The sequence below is a fragment of the Dendrobates tinctorius genome, unplaced genomic scaffold (genome assembly GCF_039654945.1).
Source record: "Dendrobates tinctorius isolate UK_male_01 unplaced genomic scaffold, ASM3965494v1 ptg000062l, whole genome shotgun sequence".
In the NCBI taxonomy this organism is placed as follows: Eukaryota; Metazoa; Chordata; class Amphibia; order Anura; family Dendrobatidae; genus Dendrobates; species Dendrobates tinctorius.
This window is the reverse complement of record NW_027361730.1, coordinates 14,904,854-14,923,718: the sequence shown is the minus strand read 5'-3', so window position 1 is coordinate 14,923,718 and position 18,865 is coordinate 14,904,854. Positions and strand designations below refer to the sequence as shown.

Genomic DNA, 18,865 nt, shown 5'->3' with positions numbered 1-18,865 from the left:
GAAAACTTCAGAGAGCGAAGACTGAAAATGAGAAAAGGGGTGGAGAACATGTACAAACAAATCCAGGTCACAGTGTATTATGTGAAACTGAATGTTTTATAAAATTCTCATAGTTTGGGTTTGAGGCAGTTTTTGATGTTGTGAAAAAAAAGTGGTAGGGCACATGAATACTTAGCAAGACCTAAATTTCATCTACATCTAGGAAAACTATACCACAATCACAAAAAACATAAGACATGAATCAAAAGAAGCAATGAGATGATTTTAGCTTTATTTTCACAAGAAGAGGATGCTATGGGAATCAGAGGGACTACCCCACAATCAGAGAGATCACATTGCCTTCTGGCAAGTTTGTGCCTCTTACCAATGTCGGACTCTTTGTGAGTTTTGATGATTTCAGCAAGCTCAAAATTTCCTGCAATTATAGCAACCTGTGATTAAAGAAAAGGAGAAGACAGAAGAGTTATAAGAACAAACCTAGAAAACAATCAATATATAATACAGGGTTGGAATGTACAGACATCATAAGTAAAGAAGAGAATGGAGGGGGGGGGCGTCTCAGGGCCTAGTCTGGACACTGCACAGTACATGCTCCAATTTCTCACCTAGTTTTCAACTATACGCCATGCCTAAAAGCTCAAAACATGTAAGCTGTCTTTTTATTTTTTGCACGCTTCAAGAGTTCCATGTTTCCAGTTGTTTCTGTTATTCTATTTCACGTTCAGGATGCTTTTTGTTTCTGTGCATCATTAAAGAGAACCTGGCAGCCTATACATGCTGACTGGTCCAAAAGCATCATGTATCAGGCACTGACTGTATGATCTCCGTCACATATGTTTAACTCTGATGCGCTGCGGCATTTCAGAGAAAAAACAGCTTAAGGCTGTGTGCCCACGTTGCGTTTTTTAAAGCGTTTCCGCAGCGTTTGTGCCAGCTCAGATGCTGCAGAAACGCTTAAAAGATGCTTCAAATTAATTTGCATGCATTTTTGGCTTTTTGTGCCAATGCATGCGTTTTTAACCGCTCAGGAATCGCTTAGCAATGTTCCCAGAAAACGTGTGTCAAAAAACGCTTAAAAAACGCACGGCTTTTTTGCAAAAATCGCGCAAGAAACGAGCGGAAAAAAGACGCACGTTTTCTGGGAAGGGGATCAGTTTCCTGAGCATTTAAAAACGCTAGCATGGGCACATAGCCTAAAAGTCAACAGGGACTGAGCCGCACGAGAGACTAGTCAAACATGAGGGTCCCCGGCGACTTCTCCAAGCCCGCTGCCCGCACAGGCAGGAAGAGACCCATCACTGAAGGTGAGAGGGCAGCATGTATCAGATGTCAGGAATCTCTTTTAGGCTTCTTTCACACGTCAGTGTCTCAGGTACGTGTGGTGACAGTTTTCACACGTACCAGAGACACGTACTCACGTAGACCCATTCAAATGACTGGGTCTGTGCACACACTGACATGTCCATACGGCAAAACTTCCCGCACATGTGCACACGTAGAACACACATTGATGTCCTCCGTGTGACACACATCGGCACCGGGGAAGAAGCGCTACAGCAAGCGCTGTTCCCCGGCGGCAGGTGCTGAAGCCAGCCGTCATCAGCCAGCGAGCATAGGAGAATGATGACAGCTTCAGCACCTTCCGCCGGGGAACAGTGCTTACTGTAGCGCTTCTTCCCTGGCGGCTGTACACACGGACACACGGATATCTCCAGTACCGGAAATAAACGGACGTGTGAAAGAGGCCTAACTAACACAGTTCATAGAAAAAAAATGACCATAGAAACCAGTCAGGAACCCTAGTTGTAATCAGGTGAATCTTTTTAAGGGCTCTTCACTTTGGCTAGCAGATTGCAATTCCATGCAGAGGCCTCACTTCTTATTCCAACCATATTGTCAGGGCTGGCATTAGGGAGAAGACTTGGCAATTGCCCAGGGCCTCCCCTCCCTTTGGGGACCCCAGTACCCATGGCAGGAGATTCATTGCTAATAGCATTATCAGTGAAGCTTCAGATGTGGCGACTCTACTTCAGGTCCTTTGGTAACATCATAATCATGTGCCCGTGATATCACCACAGGCACTGTACTCTGCTAGAGTCAGAAGATAGACTGGTGGTAAGTCTGTGTGTCTCTGTGAGTGATGTCCTCTGTGTCTCTGTCTCTCTATGTGTATTTCTATGTGGTTGAGCCTACAATGTATGGGTATGTACTTTCTGCAGCTCATACAGATGTGTATGGATATGCTCCAATTACTAAACTTAAACCCTACACGACCACTGACAAACATGTACGTCATATTTTGTATCCATATGTTTGATGTGGGCTCACCCACTGAGTCTGCATCTTTCACTGCACATGACAGCTGAATTAATCAGCCATCATGTGTGTTTAACAGCTGCAGGTGCAGTAGTGCTCTGACTGCGGCTCTTAACCTGTTAAATGCAACTGTGAATCTCTGACATGCCCGGCAGTGAGCGCATAATTCCACCCGTCCATAGGTGCGGCCATGACGTGATTGGTTGGGTGAGTTGTCATGACAATGGAGGGTCTGCTAATGACCTTAGTACCTGTCCTTGCGATTCCTCTGTGAATGCCGGCTCATGGCTGGCGTTCATAGGAGATCATTACTTTAGCTATATGCAGCAGGGGACTATTAAACACAGTGAAGAAAAAAAATTAATAATGTGAAAAAAAAAAAAAACCCTCAAAAGTTCAAATCACCCCCCCTTTTCCCCATTAAAAATAAAATAATAAAAAACCCACATATTTGGCATTACTGCGTTTCGAAATGTCCGATCTATCAAAATATAAAATAAATTAATCCAATCAGTAAACAATGTAGCAAGAAATAAAATCAAAAAGCCAGAATTACATATTTTTTGACATCGCAACATTGCAAAAAATACAATAAAAAGCGATGAAAACATAATATCTACTGCAAAATAGTATAAAAAAAAACAGCCCTCACAGAGCCTCATGCTGAAAATTGAAAGTGTTACGAATCTTGAAAAATGATGACAAAACCAAAGAAATTTTTTTTTTTTTTACAAATTTATGAATTTTTTTCACCACTTAAATAAAATAACACCGTACATGTTTGTTATCTGCGTACTCATACTGACCCGGAGAATCATATTGCCAGGTCAGCTTTACCATATAGTGAACATGTTAAATACAAAACCCAAAAAACAATGGAGGAATTGTTTTATTGCTATTTCAGCGCACCGTTTTCCAGTGCATCACATGATAAAATGAATGGTGTCACTCAGAAGTACAACTCGCCATAAAAAAAAAAAGGTAATCATATGGCTAAAGGGATGGAAAAACAAAAGTTATGGTTCTTGAAAAAGGGGATGAAAAAACAAAAACGAAAAAATGGGTTAAAATCCTTGTAATAGCCATATAATAGCAGCACGAGTGCACTATGAAGCTTCATTTTCTGGATGTTCATGATGGGTTTACTAAAAAAGTAAAAAAAAGAATCATATCTATAAAATGTAGTTAGGGTTAAAGTAAAAAAAAGAATCATATCTATAAAATGTAGTTAGGGTTAGGACACCTCCATAATTCCTAAATGTGTAGACAGTTATCAAGAAGATCTCACAGGGTATTAAGTGCAACATTTCCACTAGTGACCGCCCTAATGATTCCATAATCACAAGACAGGAAGTGTTGCCATAGGCATTCTGAAACACCAGGACTATCAAACTGCTGCTCCTCACCTATGAGATGTGACAAAATACAACAGGTCATGATGCTGCAATATGATGACATTACATGTCACAATAATCTCAATGAGATTAAGCCGTTCACTAATTTCTAGGTATTTAATTTCCTAAAATAAACTGCTATCTGTGCTGCTCTCTAGTAACACGTAATCCTCCTTGCAATGAGCGCGCTCTACCTACAGAGGTCAGATGGTGCCTTTTAATCTAGATACTTATGTTCTAAAGCTTTCATCTGACTTAGTCACATCCATGGAAGGCATAATTACAAATCAGTGATGTTCTTCAAATACTTGTAAATGCATCTAATATGTCCACATATACCTGCACTCAATGTACAAATACCAAATTCAAGAACACTTCCCCAAGTAATAGGTCTTCAGGCAAAACACTGCACCATTGATTCCTCATGTAATGAACTATTAATTACTTCAATTAGGCTGTGACACATAAATAAACAATATATGACACATCACCAACAGATGGTTACAGTGTGGGAGGGGATCTGACACCAGCCTGACAGTAATCCAGATTAATAAAGGATTATATAGATAGACAGAGATTATCTGCTCATCACAGGGACATCATGGGTGTCCTTGTAACAACCCGTGGTGCTACCCTCCTACACTGCCATCACTCTGCAGTCACCTGTGATTTCTGGACATCTGAAATTAGATATGTCGGAAACATCTACAGGGTATTTCAGTGTTTTTCGACTATAAGGCCACGTTCACACATTCAGTATTTGGTCAGCATTACCCATCAGTATTTGTAATCCAAAACCAGGAGTGGGTGATAAATACAGAAGCGGGGAAGTGTTTCTATTATATTTTTCCTCTATTTTATAACCCTCTTACGCCAGAATTGGGTTAAGGATCCTCTGAAGGAAGCACCGTGAAAATTCTTTATTCTTTAAGTGAATGACGCATCCTACACCATCCACAGTGCCTACCATCCCACTCCTGAACAGGCGAACCCCTCTCTTCTCTGCGAAAGGCGGAGTAAAGTACTGCAGTGCACATGTGCAGGAAAAGGCCAAAGAGCGCCGGCGCATACGCACTGCAGTACTTTACTCTGTCCTTGACAGGGCAGTGAGAAATACGCCTGTGCAGAAGAGCAATGCCGGGGGCACTGTGTGCATGACATAGGACACATCATTCACACAAAGCAGAGGAGGACGGCAGTGCAAGAAGAGAGGAGGTACCGGATCCAGACCAGCGACACCCACCGGACCGGACCTCCCTGCGGGTGAGTATTATAAAAGATCTTTTCCTTGTCTTGCAGGTTAGGTTTGGGGCAGATATAAAGCATATTAGAATGCTCTATATGAGGGCTGAAAGGCACTGGCCTTACCTCATATAGGACAAACTTGGTGACCGGTTCCCTTTAATGTATAAAGCACATCTTCTACAGCACATATACAATGCTACAATGCCAATCTTAATGAATCAGCCCCTGGTGTATTGGAGCAATTTCCAATATAGGTTCTAGACATTTTATCATTTAAAACCTGAAAAAAATGTTCCTAAAGCTACAAAGCAATATATTATGTTACTTCATGTTAAAATGAAGTTAAATGTTATAATTTAAGTTACTAGAAAAACGCACATCGAAACAGATATTGTATTTGTAAAGCAAACAATAAAAATGTTTTTATAAACAAAAAAATGTTAACAACAATCACATTTATGTAACATATGGAAACTGCTGTAGAACCACCACAAGGAGAAAAACATTAACAGAGAAAAGATAGAAATCAAAAGATTGGTATCTCTTAGGAAGCTAACTTAGGGCCCCGTCACACATAGCGATGCACCAGCGATCCCGACAACGATATTACCCTGTCAGTATCGCTGGTGCGTTGTTACATGATCGCTGGTGAGCTGCCAAACAGGCAGCTTCACCAGCGATCAGCACCAGCGACACGTGGGTAACAAGTGACGCACGTCGCTTAGTTACCCACTGTGTACCTTAGTTACCAGCGCGCTGGCGCAGGGAGCTGGTAACCAAGGAAACACATCGGGTTTCTAAGCGGCGCGCGGCACTTAGAAACCCGATGTGTACCTTGGTTACCAGCTCCTTGCACCAGCGCGCTGGTAACTAAGGTACACATCGGGTTTCTAAGCGCTACGCGCCGCTTAGAAACCCAATGTTTACCATAGATACCAGCGGCAGCTCGCTGATCGCTGGTCTCCTGCCTGTCACACGCAGCGATGCGTGTTGGCCAGCTTGAGACGAGCGATCAAAAAAATGTCCTGGTCATTCCAGGACGATCAGCGATACCCAGCAGGGGGGCCGGTCGCTGGTAAATGTCACACACAGCGATCTCGCTGGTGAGATCGCTGTTGCGTCACAAAACTTGTGACTCAGCAGCGATCTCGCTAGCGAGATCGCTATGTGTGATGGGGGCTTTAAGTTTCCAGCATGTCTACCTAATCCTATTACCGTCTATGAGAGTCAAACAAAGGTGACGGTGTTTGCATCAGTCCAATAATGTTTTGATTCTTTTCTTTTTAACAATAAGGTTAATGGTCGATAAATTAAAAGAATAATGGACGCAAAGGTATGACAATGTCATTTTCTCTTCCAATCTGTTAATGAATCAAAACAGTTTGCAATATAAACCTAAGAAAAGTCCAGGCAGCCCACATTTATGGTCAGTGTATGATTGATGAACCTGGACACTTTGGTTCCACTATACCAAACTTAGATCAGCTGTTATAGCCCCAGTGGAATTGGAATCAAAATATTGAATGGGGATGCACTGCACAGCTCTGCTCAATGTGTAGCGGCTGCTATCAAGGACTGCACAACTCTGCTCAATGTGTAGGAGCTGCTATCAAGCACTGCACAGCTCTGCTCAATGTGTAGCGGCTGCTATCAAGCACTGCACAGCACTGCTCAGTGTTTAACGGCTGCTATCAAGCACTGCACAGCTCTGCTCAATGTTTAGCGGCTGCTATCAAGTATTGCACAGCTCTGCTCAATGTGTAGCGGCTGCTATCAAGCACTGCACAGCTCTGCTCAATGTGTAGCGGCTGCTATCAAGTATTGCACAGCTCTGCTCAATGTGTAGCGGCTGCTATCAAGCACTGCACAGCTCTGCTCAATGTGTAGCGGCTGCTATCAAGCACTGCACAGCTCTGCTCAATGTGCAGTGGCTGCTATCAAGCACTGCACAGCTCTGCTCAATGTGTAGCGGCTGCTATCAAGCACTGCACTGCTCTGCTCAATGTGTAGCGGCTGCTATCAAGCACTACACAGCTCTGCTCAATGTGTAGCGGCTGCTATCAAGCACTGCACAGCTCTGCTCAATGTTTAGCGGCTGCTATCAAGCACTGCACAGCTCTGCTCAATGTGTAGCGGCTGCTATCAAGCACTGCACAGCTCTGCTCAATGTGTAGGGGCTGCTATCAAGCACTGCACAGCTCTGCTCAATGTGTAGCGGCTGCTATCAAGCACTGCACAGCTCTGCTCAATGTGTAGCGGCTGCTATCAAGCACTGCACAGCTCTGCTCAATGTGTAGCGGCTGCTATCAAGCACTGCACAGCTCTGCTCAATGTGTAGCGGCTGCTATCAAGCACTGCACAGCACTGCTCAATGTGTAGCAGCTGCTATCAAGCACTGCACAGCTCTGCTCAATGTGTAGCGGCTGCTATCAAGCACTGCACAGCACTGCTCAGTGTTTAACGGCTGCTATCAAGCACTGCACAGCTCTGCTCAATGTTTAGCAGCTGCTATCAAGTATTGCACAGCTCTGCTCAATGTGTAGCGGCTGCTATTAAGCACTGCACAGCTCTGCTCAACGTGTAGCGGCTGCTATTAAGCACTGCACAGCTCTGCTCAATGTGTAGCGGCTGCTCAATGTGTAGCAGTTGCTATCAAGCACTGCACATATTACGCCGCGCTCACCTGGGGCCAGGACCCCGCCCCCCGACGTCACCACTTCCGATGCCGCTCCGAGGATCCTGTCGGGTGCGCACGCGCACCTCCCGCACCTGATTCCATGGCTGTGCTGTATTGCTAACGTGCATGCGCTTCCTTCTCTGCTCTGTCTGCAGCCACGTCATCTCTATGGTCCAGAGCATCTGACCCGGAAGTCCCAGCGCTCATGCCCTATATCAGGCTACCTCTTCCTATGGGAGGTGCCTGATTATTGTGGTGCTACCTGGCTTGGTCTGTTTGGTCCTAGCACGGCTGTGCGCTGTATTCGGGTCCTCTGCCTTGTGCTCTATTGTGCCTCCTGGCACATGCTCTGTTCCTGTACTCTGCCCTGTGCTCCGTTCCCGTACTCTGCCTTGCCGTGCTTCCTAGCACATGCTCCATTCCTTCACTCTGCTCTGTGCTCTGCCGTGCTTCCAGAACACGCTCTGCTCCTGCACTGTGTTCTGTCGTGCCTCTTGGCACACGTTCTGCTCTATGCTCTATTTACAGTTGTGGCCAAAAGTATTGACACCCCTGCAATTCTGTCAGATAATACTCAGTTTCTTCCTGAAAATGATTGCAAACACAAATTCTTTGGTATTATTATCTTGATTTAATTTGTCTTAAATGAAAAAACACAAAAAGAATTGTCCTAAAGCCAAATTGGATATAATTCCACACCAAACATAAAAAAGAGGGTGGACAAAAGTATTGGCACTGTTCGAAAAATCATGTGATGCTTCTCTAATTTGTGTAATTAACAGCACCTGTAACTTACCTGTGGCACCTAACAGGTGTTGGCATTAACTAAATCACACTTGCAGCCAGTTGACATGGATTAAAGTTGACTCAACCTCTGTCCTGTGTCCTTGTGTGTACCACATTGAGCATGGAGAAAAGAAAGAAGACCAAAGAACTGTCTGAGGACTTGAGAAACCAAATTGTGAGGAAGCATGAGCAATCTCAAGGCTACAAGTCCATCTCCAAAGACCTGAATGTTCCTGTGTCTACCGTGCGCAGTGTCATCAAGAAGTTTAAAGCCCATGGCACTGTGGCTAACCTCCCTAGATGTGGACGGAAAAGAAAAATTGACAAGAGATTTCAATGCAAGATTGTGCGGATGTTGGATAAAGAACCTCGACTAACATCCAAACAAGTTCAAGCTGCCCTGCAGTCCGAGGGTACAACAGTGTCAACCCGTACTATCCGTCGGCGTCTGAATGAAAAGGGACTGTATGGTAGGAGACCCAGGAAGACCCCACTTCTTACCCCGAGACATAAAAAAGCCAGGCTGGAGTTTGCCAAAACTTACCTGAAAAAGCCTAAAACGTTTTGGAAGAATGTTCTCTGGTCAGATGAGACAAAAGTAGAGCTTTTTGGGCAAAGGCATCAACATAGAGTTTACAGGAGAAAAAAAGAGGCATTCAAAGAAAAGAACATGGTCCCTACAGTCAAACATGGCGGAGGTTCCCTGATGTTTTCGGGTTGCTTTGCTGCCTCTGGCACTGGACTGCTTGACCGTGTGCATGGCGTTATGAAGTCTGAAGACTACCAACAAATTTTGCAGCATAATGTAGGGCCCAGTGTGAGAAAGCTGGGTCTCCCTCAGAGGTCATGGGTCTTCCAGCAGGACAATACCCAAAACACACTTCAAAAAGCACTAGAAAATGGTTTGAGAGAAAGCACTGGAGACTTCTAAGGTGGCCAGCAATGAGTCCAGACCTGAATCCCATAGAACACCTGTGGAGAGATCTAAAAATGGCAGTTTGGAGAAGGCACCCTTCAAATATCAGGGACTTGGAGCAGTTTGCCAAAGAAGAATGGTTTAAAATTCCAGCAGAGCATTGTAAGAAACTCATTGATGGTTACCGGCAGCGGTTGGTCGCAGTTATTTTGGCTAAAGGTTGTGCAACCAAGTATTAGGCTGAGGGTGCCAATACTTTTTTCTGGCCCATTTTTGGAGTTTTGTGTGAAATGATCAATGTTTTGCTTTTTGCTTCATTCTCTTTTGTGCTTTTTCATTTAAGACAAATTAAATGAAGATAATAATACCAAAGAATTTGCGTTTGCAATCATTTTCAGGAAGAATCTGAGTATTATCTGACAGAATTGCAGAGGTGTCAATACTTTTGGCCACAACTGAAGCACTGCACAGCTCTGCTCAATGTTTAGCGGCTGCTATTAAGTACTGAACAGCTCTGCTCAATCTGTAGCGGCTGCTATCAAGCACTGCACACAAGTTCCAATCAATGATCACATCTGGCCATCAATATCATTTGGCCAGACAACCACTCTGGTTAATTAGGGACACAGGATCCACAATAAGGCTACGGCCACACTATCAATATTTGTTCAGTATTTTTTCTCAGCATTTGTAAGCCAAAACCAGGTGAGGAACTATCAGAGGACAAGGTATAATAGAAACATGTGCACCAATTCTGAATGTTTGACCCACTCCGGGTTTTGGCTTACAAATACTGAAGTGAAATACTGACTAAATACTGATAATGTGGCCGTAGCCTAATGGAGGTACTTGCACCGATTTTTGGCACATTTTACTCCAAAATAATGTATAATATGTTGTTGGACACCTCTATTAAACAGAATTTGTCATCAGGCCTTTACTACCTTATCTGAGAACAACAGAATGTAGGGAAACAGACCCGGATCCCAGTAATTTATCACCTAGTTTGTGATACAATGAGAGTTCCTCAGCTGTGGATGTAGCAGTGCTCAGAAAGCTAATACTGCTCACACCACAACTATTAATGTAAATGTTATATCGTCAGGAAGCTGACAAGCTGTGCTGTGGGTATGGTTGGAGCAGGAGGAATGTGGGTAGATAGTCCAACAGTGATAAATAACACTTTACCTCTTGCTGATAAAACACAATGTCCTGAAACAACAGCTCAAAGCCTAATAGGTGACTGAGTGCAAAAACCTGCACAGATTCCCTTTAGGCTAAGCTCACATGTCCAATAATCATCCATTAGAACAGATCCAGCAGTAAACCATTGACAAAAAAGTTGTGCAGACCCAACATTTTTGTCCACCTGAAAACAAATTATTTCAACTGGATTAATTTTTTTTAACATTGTAGTCTACAGAAAACGGATTTGATAATTAACCATCCGTTGTTCTTCCATATGAAACGGATCCAATTTTTGCTTACTGGAGGTGGAAAAATAAATATTTAACATCCCCAATCACTCGAATGGGGTTTTCAGATACATGTGCGGTTTCTCCTGAAACTACTCTATTGAGCTATATGGGACTGATTTTCAGTGGCAGAAATGTCTACATTAAATCTGTCATTATTAATATCACCAAATCTATTTTCGGTCAGTGTGCCTGGACACTACACACGGACAGCACACTGAGCACGTCACTCAGCTAATGGACGTGAGGGATTTTCCACAACACACTTGTGTCTTTTGCTTTACAGATGGGACAATGCTCATTTTAATGGCAGATAGTTCTTGCATGATGCGGCCGAGAGAGCTGAACATGGTTGTGTCAGCAAACTGCAGGGTATTGCAATCATCTGATTTTTGGGTGGATAGTTAGCTAGTATTTTTATATTTACAGTCATTTTGTATACAAATTTTTAATGAACTTTTTCAAGTACTATTGAGAATTAGAATAAAACAAAAAGGCAGAAAAATTCTGCAGAGAAAAAAAGTAAAACGCACTCTATGATAAAGTGTAGTGTGCGAAACCAATCTTTACACGTGACTAGGCTCAGATCATCATCCCCAGCCAGAACGTCCTGTCTCCTGGCTTTAGCTTACTGCCTCATACAGAGCACTTAAGCTGAGGTCAGGAGATCCACTTGTTGGACCGGATCTTGAGATCCGGAAGCTGGCCAGCGTTTTACGGATGTGCGCAATCGGCCTCAGAGGTGGATTGGAGCGGGTGATATTATGGTAGACTGCAGTCACATCAAAATTTTCAGGTTTTGAATGGAACTAGAGTTTAACAATTCTATCAATACTTTCTAATGATTTATTTTCCCGCTGCAAAGAACAATACAATACAGCTGATGCTGTCCATTCAATGCTTCTGCCAGGTATCGATAGCTTATTTCAGTACACTTAGGAAGGTTTCAGCAAATTAACACATGCTTTATAACAGTAATTGTCCTTACTTGAAAAGCTGTTTGGTTGTTGAAGTTCCTAATCTCTTTACTTGCTCCACGGAAGAGAAGGACCCGGGCACAGCTCTCCTAGGAAGAAACAGAGTCAGCCAAGGATAGAAGCAAAAATACTGATGCATGAGCAGTACTGCCCAATCGGGATTTTCTGAGTATAAGCATGAAATGTGGTAACAAAAACAATGAGCAGCATGTATCGCTTAGATAGGCTGGTTACAACTGTTGCAAAGAAGGTTACTGATGACTAGGACTGTTATTTCTTTGGATTACAATATTAACTTTTCAAACACATGAGCTGTATTACAAAATGCTCCGTCTTCCCAATATTTTTACTTTTGCATATACAGCATCAGGGTATGTGCACACGCTGCGGATTCCGCTGCGTTTCCGCAGCGTTTTTGGCCGCTGCGGACCCGCAGCAGTTTTAGCTGCGGTGTACAGTACCATTCAAATGAATGGTTAAAAAAAACGCTGTGTAGACGTTGCGTAAAAATCCGCGCGGATTTGCTGCGGTTTTGAAACCGCAGAAAGAAGTGACATGTCAATTCTTTCTGCGGAATCCGCAGCGGGTTCCTATCTCCACCATTGTGGAGATGGTGAATCCGCAGGACCAAACCGCAGGCAAAACCGCAGATAATCCGCAGGTCTTTTGACCTGCGGTTTATCTGCGGTTTTTGCAAAATCCGTGCGGATTAATCCGCAGCAGATTCCGCAGCGTCTGCACACACCCTAATGCGGCCCATATAGCTTTAATTTCTCCATCTCCTCCATTGCCGGTGTCCGCAGAAATCGAACTGCACTCAGGTGACATCCAAGAGCAGAGCGATATGTCACACTCACCCACAGACATGTGTGAGTGCGTGCATGCTGCGATTGTTTTCGCATGCTAGGTCGACATGAGAAAATAATTGCAGATGTGCACTGTCCAATAGTGTAACACTGGCCCAAGTAAAATCAGATTTTTTATCAGATTGTTCTCGTCCAATTTATTCGCTCGTGTGAGCAAGCCCTAAAGGTACTGTCACACTTAAGGTACTGTCACACTAAGCGATATCGCTAGCAATATCGCTATAACTTGTGACGTTATAGCGATATTGCTAGCGATATCGCTGTGTGTAATACTTACCTACAACCCGCTCCCCCGCTGGTTATCGCTGATCGCACAAGAACGTCCAGGACTGTTTCTCGTCGTCAGCTTCCTGCGGCGCTTCCTGTGGAGAGACGAGCGTGGAGCCGGGCGGGAGGACGTCAGGATCGCCTAGTGTGACAGGTAAGTAGCGACCCCTGTCCCCAGCGATGTCGCTGGTGAGATCTGCCTGTGTGGCAGCTCACTAGCGACCACTTAGCGATGTACCAGCGATCCTGACCGAGTCATATCGCTGGTCGGGATCGCTGGTACATCGCTAAGTGTGACAGTACCTTTAGCGATGTACCAGCGATCCCGACCAGCGATATGACGCAGTCAGGATCGCTGGTACATCGCTAAGTGGTTGCTAGGGAGCTGCCACACAGGCAGATCTCACCAGCGACATCGCTGGGGACGGGGGTCGCTACTTACCTGTCACACTAGGCGATCCTGCGTCCTCCCGCCCGGCTCCACGCTCGTCTCTCCACAGGAAGCGCCGCAGGAAGCTGACGACGAGAAACAGTCCTGAACGTTCTCGTGCGATCAGCGATAACCAGCGGGGGAGCGGGTTGTAGGTAAGTATCACACACAGCGATATCGCTAGCAATATTGTATAAAGTTATAGCGATATTGCTAGCGATATCGCTTAGTGTGACAGTACCTTTAAAGTGAACGCTGACTTTTAAACTCAACCCCCTGATGAAGCCTGTGATTGGGGAAACATTTTGGGAAGCCTACTGAATGTATTTTGATAAGATGATGAGGTGTTGATGGTGATACCAATATAGAAATGTCTGGGAAAGAAATGAGACGACCCAAGCAGGCTGTAGCTGCCCGATGCTCCGCACTGTTCAGAAAAGATCACATATTGACTGTAATCCCCTGACTAATACCATATATTAATACATTATTATAACTATTCCTGACAGATGATCCTGGGTTTTTAAACAATGATCAATAATATACTGTACATGGCTTATCTTCTTAAGAGTAACAAAAGTTACTTTTTATTTGTGGTCAGGAAATACATGTCAGACACGAGAGACTGGAGTGATTTTGGCAGCAATTGCATCCAGTTTATATCCACTTCTGCACCACTGTAAGCTGATGTGTAAAAATCCTCTTGTGATTCTACAGAAAAGTGCTCACAAGGAAGCTTTCCCCTGTTCAGTTTGGGAAACATCAGAGCTTACTCAGCCGTTTAACATAGTATAGTGCTCAGTGGAAGTTGTGCTTCCAACTGTGATCTCCAGCGGCTACATAGCAGCAGCGTGAATAGAGGACTAGAACAGTCCTGGGAAAGATAGGGTTGATGACATAACTGCAAGAATCTGTGTAAAGAACTGGAAATACCCAGCTACTGTTAATTATATATTTTTCTGTGGCTAGTATCTACACAAAACCAAATACACTCCTCAACATTGAAACTGCAACACCAAGAAGGATCAGCCATAATGTCATGAAAATCGAGAAAGTAGCAGGTGTCACTACAATCTGCAAATGATCACATTGCCAAGCACCTTGCTCGAATCTGTGGCACGTGGAAGGGACATAAGAGTCAGTTTAAAAGCACATTTTTTGAACCAGTCTTGCAGGATGATTGGGAGACATCTACTGTACATTGACATGCTAGCTATTGACACTTGCTGCAAACAGAGACTTTGCTTTTTCACAAATGGCAACGTGCAGAGGTCAAGGCGTTCTCGGCACTGTACAATGCTGTGTGTCTCAGTGGCTGGGAGAACAACGTCAAAATGGAATGACAAAATTGTACAGATGTGAACCTCTGCACAGACGTCAGACTAAAAAAATGCACATAGTGATCCATTCAATACAGCATGTGAAAGTGGATGTCACAAACCAAGCCTAAGGCATCAAACAGTGTCTACAGTTGTTTTCATGACAATGGGCTACAAGCCAAAAGTCCAGTTACCAGTGTTGCATTGTCCTCACAGGACCACTCTCAAAGGCCATCATGATGCAGAGCGAGAAAGCAATAGAGGCTGGAATGGAGGTCTATCCTCTTCATTGATGTGCCCCAATTTTCTCTTGGATAGGCCGGGGTCAGACTTGGGAGAAACTCGGATGAGTCTCGCACATCAGTATCTGGCACTGCAGCCGACATTCGGGACCAGAGCATGCGGCTTCATAGAAATACATGCAGCCGCACGCTCTTGTCCGAGTGCCGGTGGCAGTGCCGCGAGACTCGTGTGAGTGTCTCGCACATCTGACCCCGGCCATAGTCTAGGATTGGTCTAGTTGTAGGGTCGTGGGCCGGGCTGGGGGGTGGTCTCTCTATATACAGCGCAGAGACGTAACAAAGACACGATGGAGGCAATTGTCGGGTACAACAGGTCCAAGTTTATTCTCTTGCCGTCCGCCTGACGGCCTCCGAAGTACACCGCAATTCAATTCACTTCGCTTCTCGGCCCTCCGTTTCTAGGGCCGCTTCACTCACACCGTACTTTACATCAGGGACGTACAGATACGCTCTGTCCCCTCTTCACTCTTCGACGCTCCTGTCAGATCCGTCACTGTGGCCGCCTTAGGCCCGTAAACCAACAGTACTTTTACTGATCAGTCGTCTTCCTTAATTCGGTGTTCTTTACCTCGGTGCCTCGTCTATACTGCGGTACTTTTATGTCAGGACCACCCCCCTGACTTTCTCTCTCCTCAGTCCCCCTGGTTTGGTTTTCCTCACAGTGCACAAACTGTCATAGTCCTCCTGTCACTGGAGCTCCCCCTGGGGACTGGAACTTTCTGGAACCCTCCTGTCAAATTTATATCATTCCCGGTTCCCTGTAACTCCGCCCCCCATGACCAACGGTTTCCTAAGCCCTAAGCTGATGTCAAGTCCTTTGCTCACACTCCTCCCTGCCCTCTAATGGTCAACCCAAGGTACTGCACGTCCACTACACTTTCTCAGCTGTTTCCCCACTGTTGTAACTAACACCTGTCTAAACTGTGCAAACCTTCCTTTCTCTATTCTGACAAGTCCGTCCATCCGTCAGGTCACCCTCCCTACACTCTCCCTTCCTTTGTCTACTGTCGTCCTCGACAATCGTAATCCCTGCCTTCGTCGTTCTGAAGCTTCACCTATACTCTGTTGTCGGACCAGTTGTTGGGCCAAACCCACTACCCGCGGGGGCCGAATCATACTGGGAGCACCATGCTCTGAGCAGCCTACTGCTACTCACCAGCGCGCACGCCACAGGACGTCTTTCAAATTGGGCTAGGTACACCCATATTCTCTCTATGGCGTGTACCTTCCCATACTCTCCCCTTCGGTCACCTTCCACTGTCCGTTACGCCATGATCGAGGCCTCACACCTACCAGATCATTACCAGCGTCCACCTTCCCCCTTCAGGGGTGTCCGTGGTGTCGGGGACCTGTCCTAGGACGGCTGTCTTTCTCACGTCTTCCATCTCTTTTACCTTTCTTTCAATTACATGTCATGGTCGGCGTCTCGGTCTCCCAGACCTTCTCCGCACATAGACCCCTTTCGGATCTCACACTTCCCTTTGGTCCCTCAGACCTTCTCTTACCCGGACCTGTTGCATTTACTTGTGCATATTATACAACAAAACAACTTTACAATATCACAAGTACCCCATTTTTTTATATATTTTTTTTTATTTTCCTTTGCTTTTAAAACCAACATATAACAACATAACATTGCATATCTTCTCCCCCCCCCACTTCCTTGAACATAGACACTCCCTCTCTTCTTCGTATCCCCGCTCTGTCAGGCAAACATATTTACGAATACTCTCCTTTAAAAGAAACATAGAAACAAGTTAAACCACAACAACAAAACATTGTTTATTTGTTTTTTTTAACATAACTGTCCATATGACCTGCACAATGGTGCAACGAACTCCTGACAGTCTAACCCACTTTTAGTGGTCAGAAGTGAGGGGCTCCACAGCCCTGGAGCTCCTGGGATACCGTGGGTGTCCACACAAGTCCTCTTTACGGGGGTTCACATCTTTCGGGCTCTGCAAGTACGGCCACCGCATAATAACCGCGGGGACAGCACTCTTTGTAGTACGACACTAAGTCTCCTTCTTTCAGAGCCCAACCGTGACGAATGGAAGTCACATTTATATAAACTTTCTGGCCAGTCTCATCCCGAGTAAAGCCGTAACCTTTTGCGATGTTGGTATACACCAGCCGTCCCTTAGATCTCTTAGCCGCCATCCCAGCCTCTTCCCCTGCGTGGAGCAGGTTCCATATCTCCCGCTCCCGGGCCTTCTTCTTCCTTATAAACTCTGCGACCCAGAGGGTACGCTACAGGCTCGGGAGTCCGGGGGCGGGACTTCCCCGAAGAAGGGAGTGGGACAGAGGTGGCCAATGATGTTAGCGGCCCAGCAGCCGCTGGGGTCGGGTGGGGAGGAGGAGCAGCCGGGTTCCCGGAAGATTGGGCCACAAGGCCTGTCAAACAGGCCGCAGCCGGTTCCAGCGCCGGCACAGCAACCGCAGGGTAGGCCGCACCTGCAATTTCATCCGGAGCTGGGGCAGCGGCCGCCTTTGAAGATGCGGTCGCTAGCGGCAGAGGGGATGCAACAGTGTCTTCTACGGTCGGACTCCGCACCAGCGCCACCGGGTGGAGTGGTTCGGGACCAGGAGCGGGGGCCCTGCTCAGTTCTGCGCATATGGTAGGGCCCTCCTTGGCCGGGCTCTCGGGGACACAGGATGCCGTGCGCTGCGGCCGAATGGTAGAGGCCGCTTGCGGAGCCACTGTCGGGGCCGGGGGATCTCTCACCTTCCCCGGCGCCATGGCCTCCGTCTCCTCATCACGCGGCTCCTCCCGCAGTCTCCGCTCTTCATCCCGCCTTCCGGCGGGGCTAGCCTCCAGGCTCAGTGGCTCCGCAGGGAGGCTCTCCGCTGGTATCTTAGGTGGCCGCTCCCAGTGGTTCCGCACAGGCTCCGCTCCTTCACTCAACATCCAGCTGCCTGCCCGTGGCCCTGAGGGGAACGTTTCCTGGCGTGACTCGATCTCCCAGCGCCACCGCCACTTTAGGCGCCCGATGCCCCGACATCCACAGCATCTCATATCGTCCGATGGGCAGCACTCAAATGGCGCCAGACAGCCGCAGCCAAACTTTTTCCCTGTGCCACTCCCTCTGCTGGGAGGGGCGATGGCAGACCTTTCCACCCACTTGTCAGGGTCCAGCACGTGGGAGCACCAGCCTCCTGGTACATATCGCTGGCTCCAGGGGTACGTAGGAGGGGGCCCCAGTCCATTGGGAACAACAGCAAACACCTGAAACTCTCCTCTGCGCTGAAGCAGCACCGCCATCTTGCACCAGTCCTGGTACCTCCCCGAATCTTCTGCTGGCAACGCAGATACGCCACAGCGCTCCCAATTTGTAATCCACAGGTGGATAATTTGTATTCCACAGGTGTTTATAATCCACACAGAGCAGTCTGAGCTTTTTTCCATCCCTTGGGGCAGGCCTGCCGCAGAAGATCTTGTATTAGCGGCGTTGATCCTGCCGACTACGCCAAGTGCAGGGTCGTGGGCTGGGCTGGGGGGTGGTCCCTCTATATACCGTGCAGAGACGTAACAGAGACACGATGGAGGCAATTGTCGGGTACAACAGGTCCAAGTTTATTCTCTTGCCGTCCGCCTGACGGCCTCCGAAGTACACCGCACTTCAATTCACTTCGCTTCTCGGCCCTCCGTTTCTAGGGCCGCTTCACTCACACCGTACTTTACATCAGGGACGTACAGATACGCTCTGTCCCCTCTTCACTCTTCGACGCTCCTGTCAGATCTCTCACTGTGGCAGCCTTAGGCCCGTAAACCAACAGTACTTTTACTGATCAGTCGTCTTCCTTAATGCGGTGTGCTTTACTTCGGTGCCTTGTCTATACTGCGGAACTTTTATGTCAGGACCACCCCCCTGACTTCCTCTCTCCTCAGTCCCCC

General features: G+C 46.3%; 1 protein-coding gene across 6 annotated transcripts in view; it reads right to left on the bottom strand.

Moving 5' to 3' along the window:
• The window catches only part of SHANK3 (SH3 and multiple ankyrin repeat domains 3), a 609,395-nt gene that overhangs the window by 173,788 nt on the left and 416,742 nt on the right, over positions 1-18,865 (bottom strand). For all 6 annotated transcript variants that reach the window (XM_073579308.1, XM_073579309.1, XM_073579307.1 and 3 more), the window contains 2 exons: positions 11,798-11,875; positions 365-431 (listed from right to left, as the gene is read on the bottom strand). In XM_073579308.1, the coding sequence (XP_073435409.1) occupies positions 365-431; positions 11,798-11,875 (145 nt within the window). The remainder of the gene's footprint in view (positions 1-364; positions 432-11,797; positions 11,876-18,865) is intronic.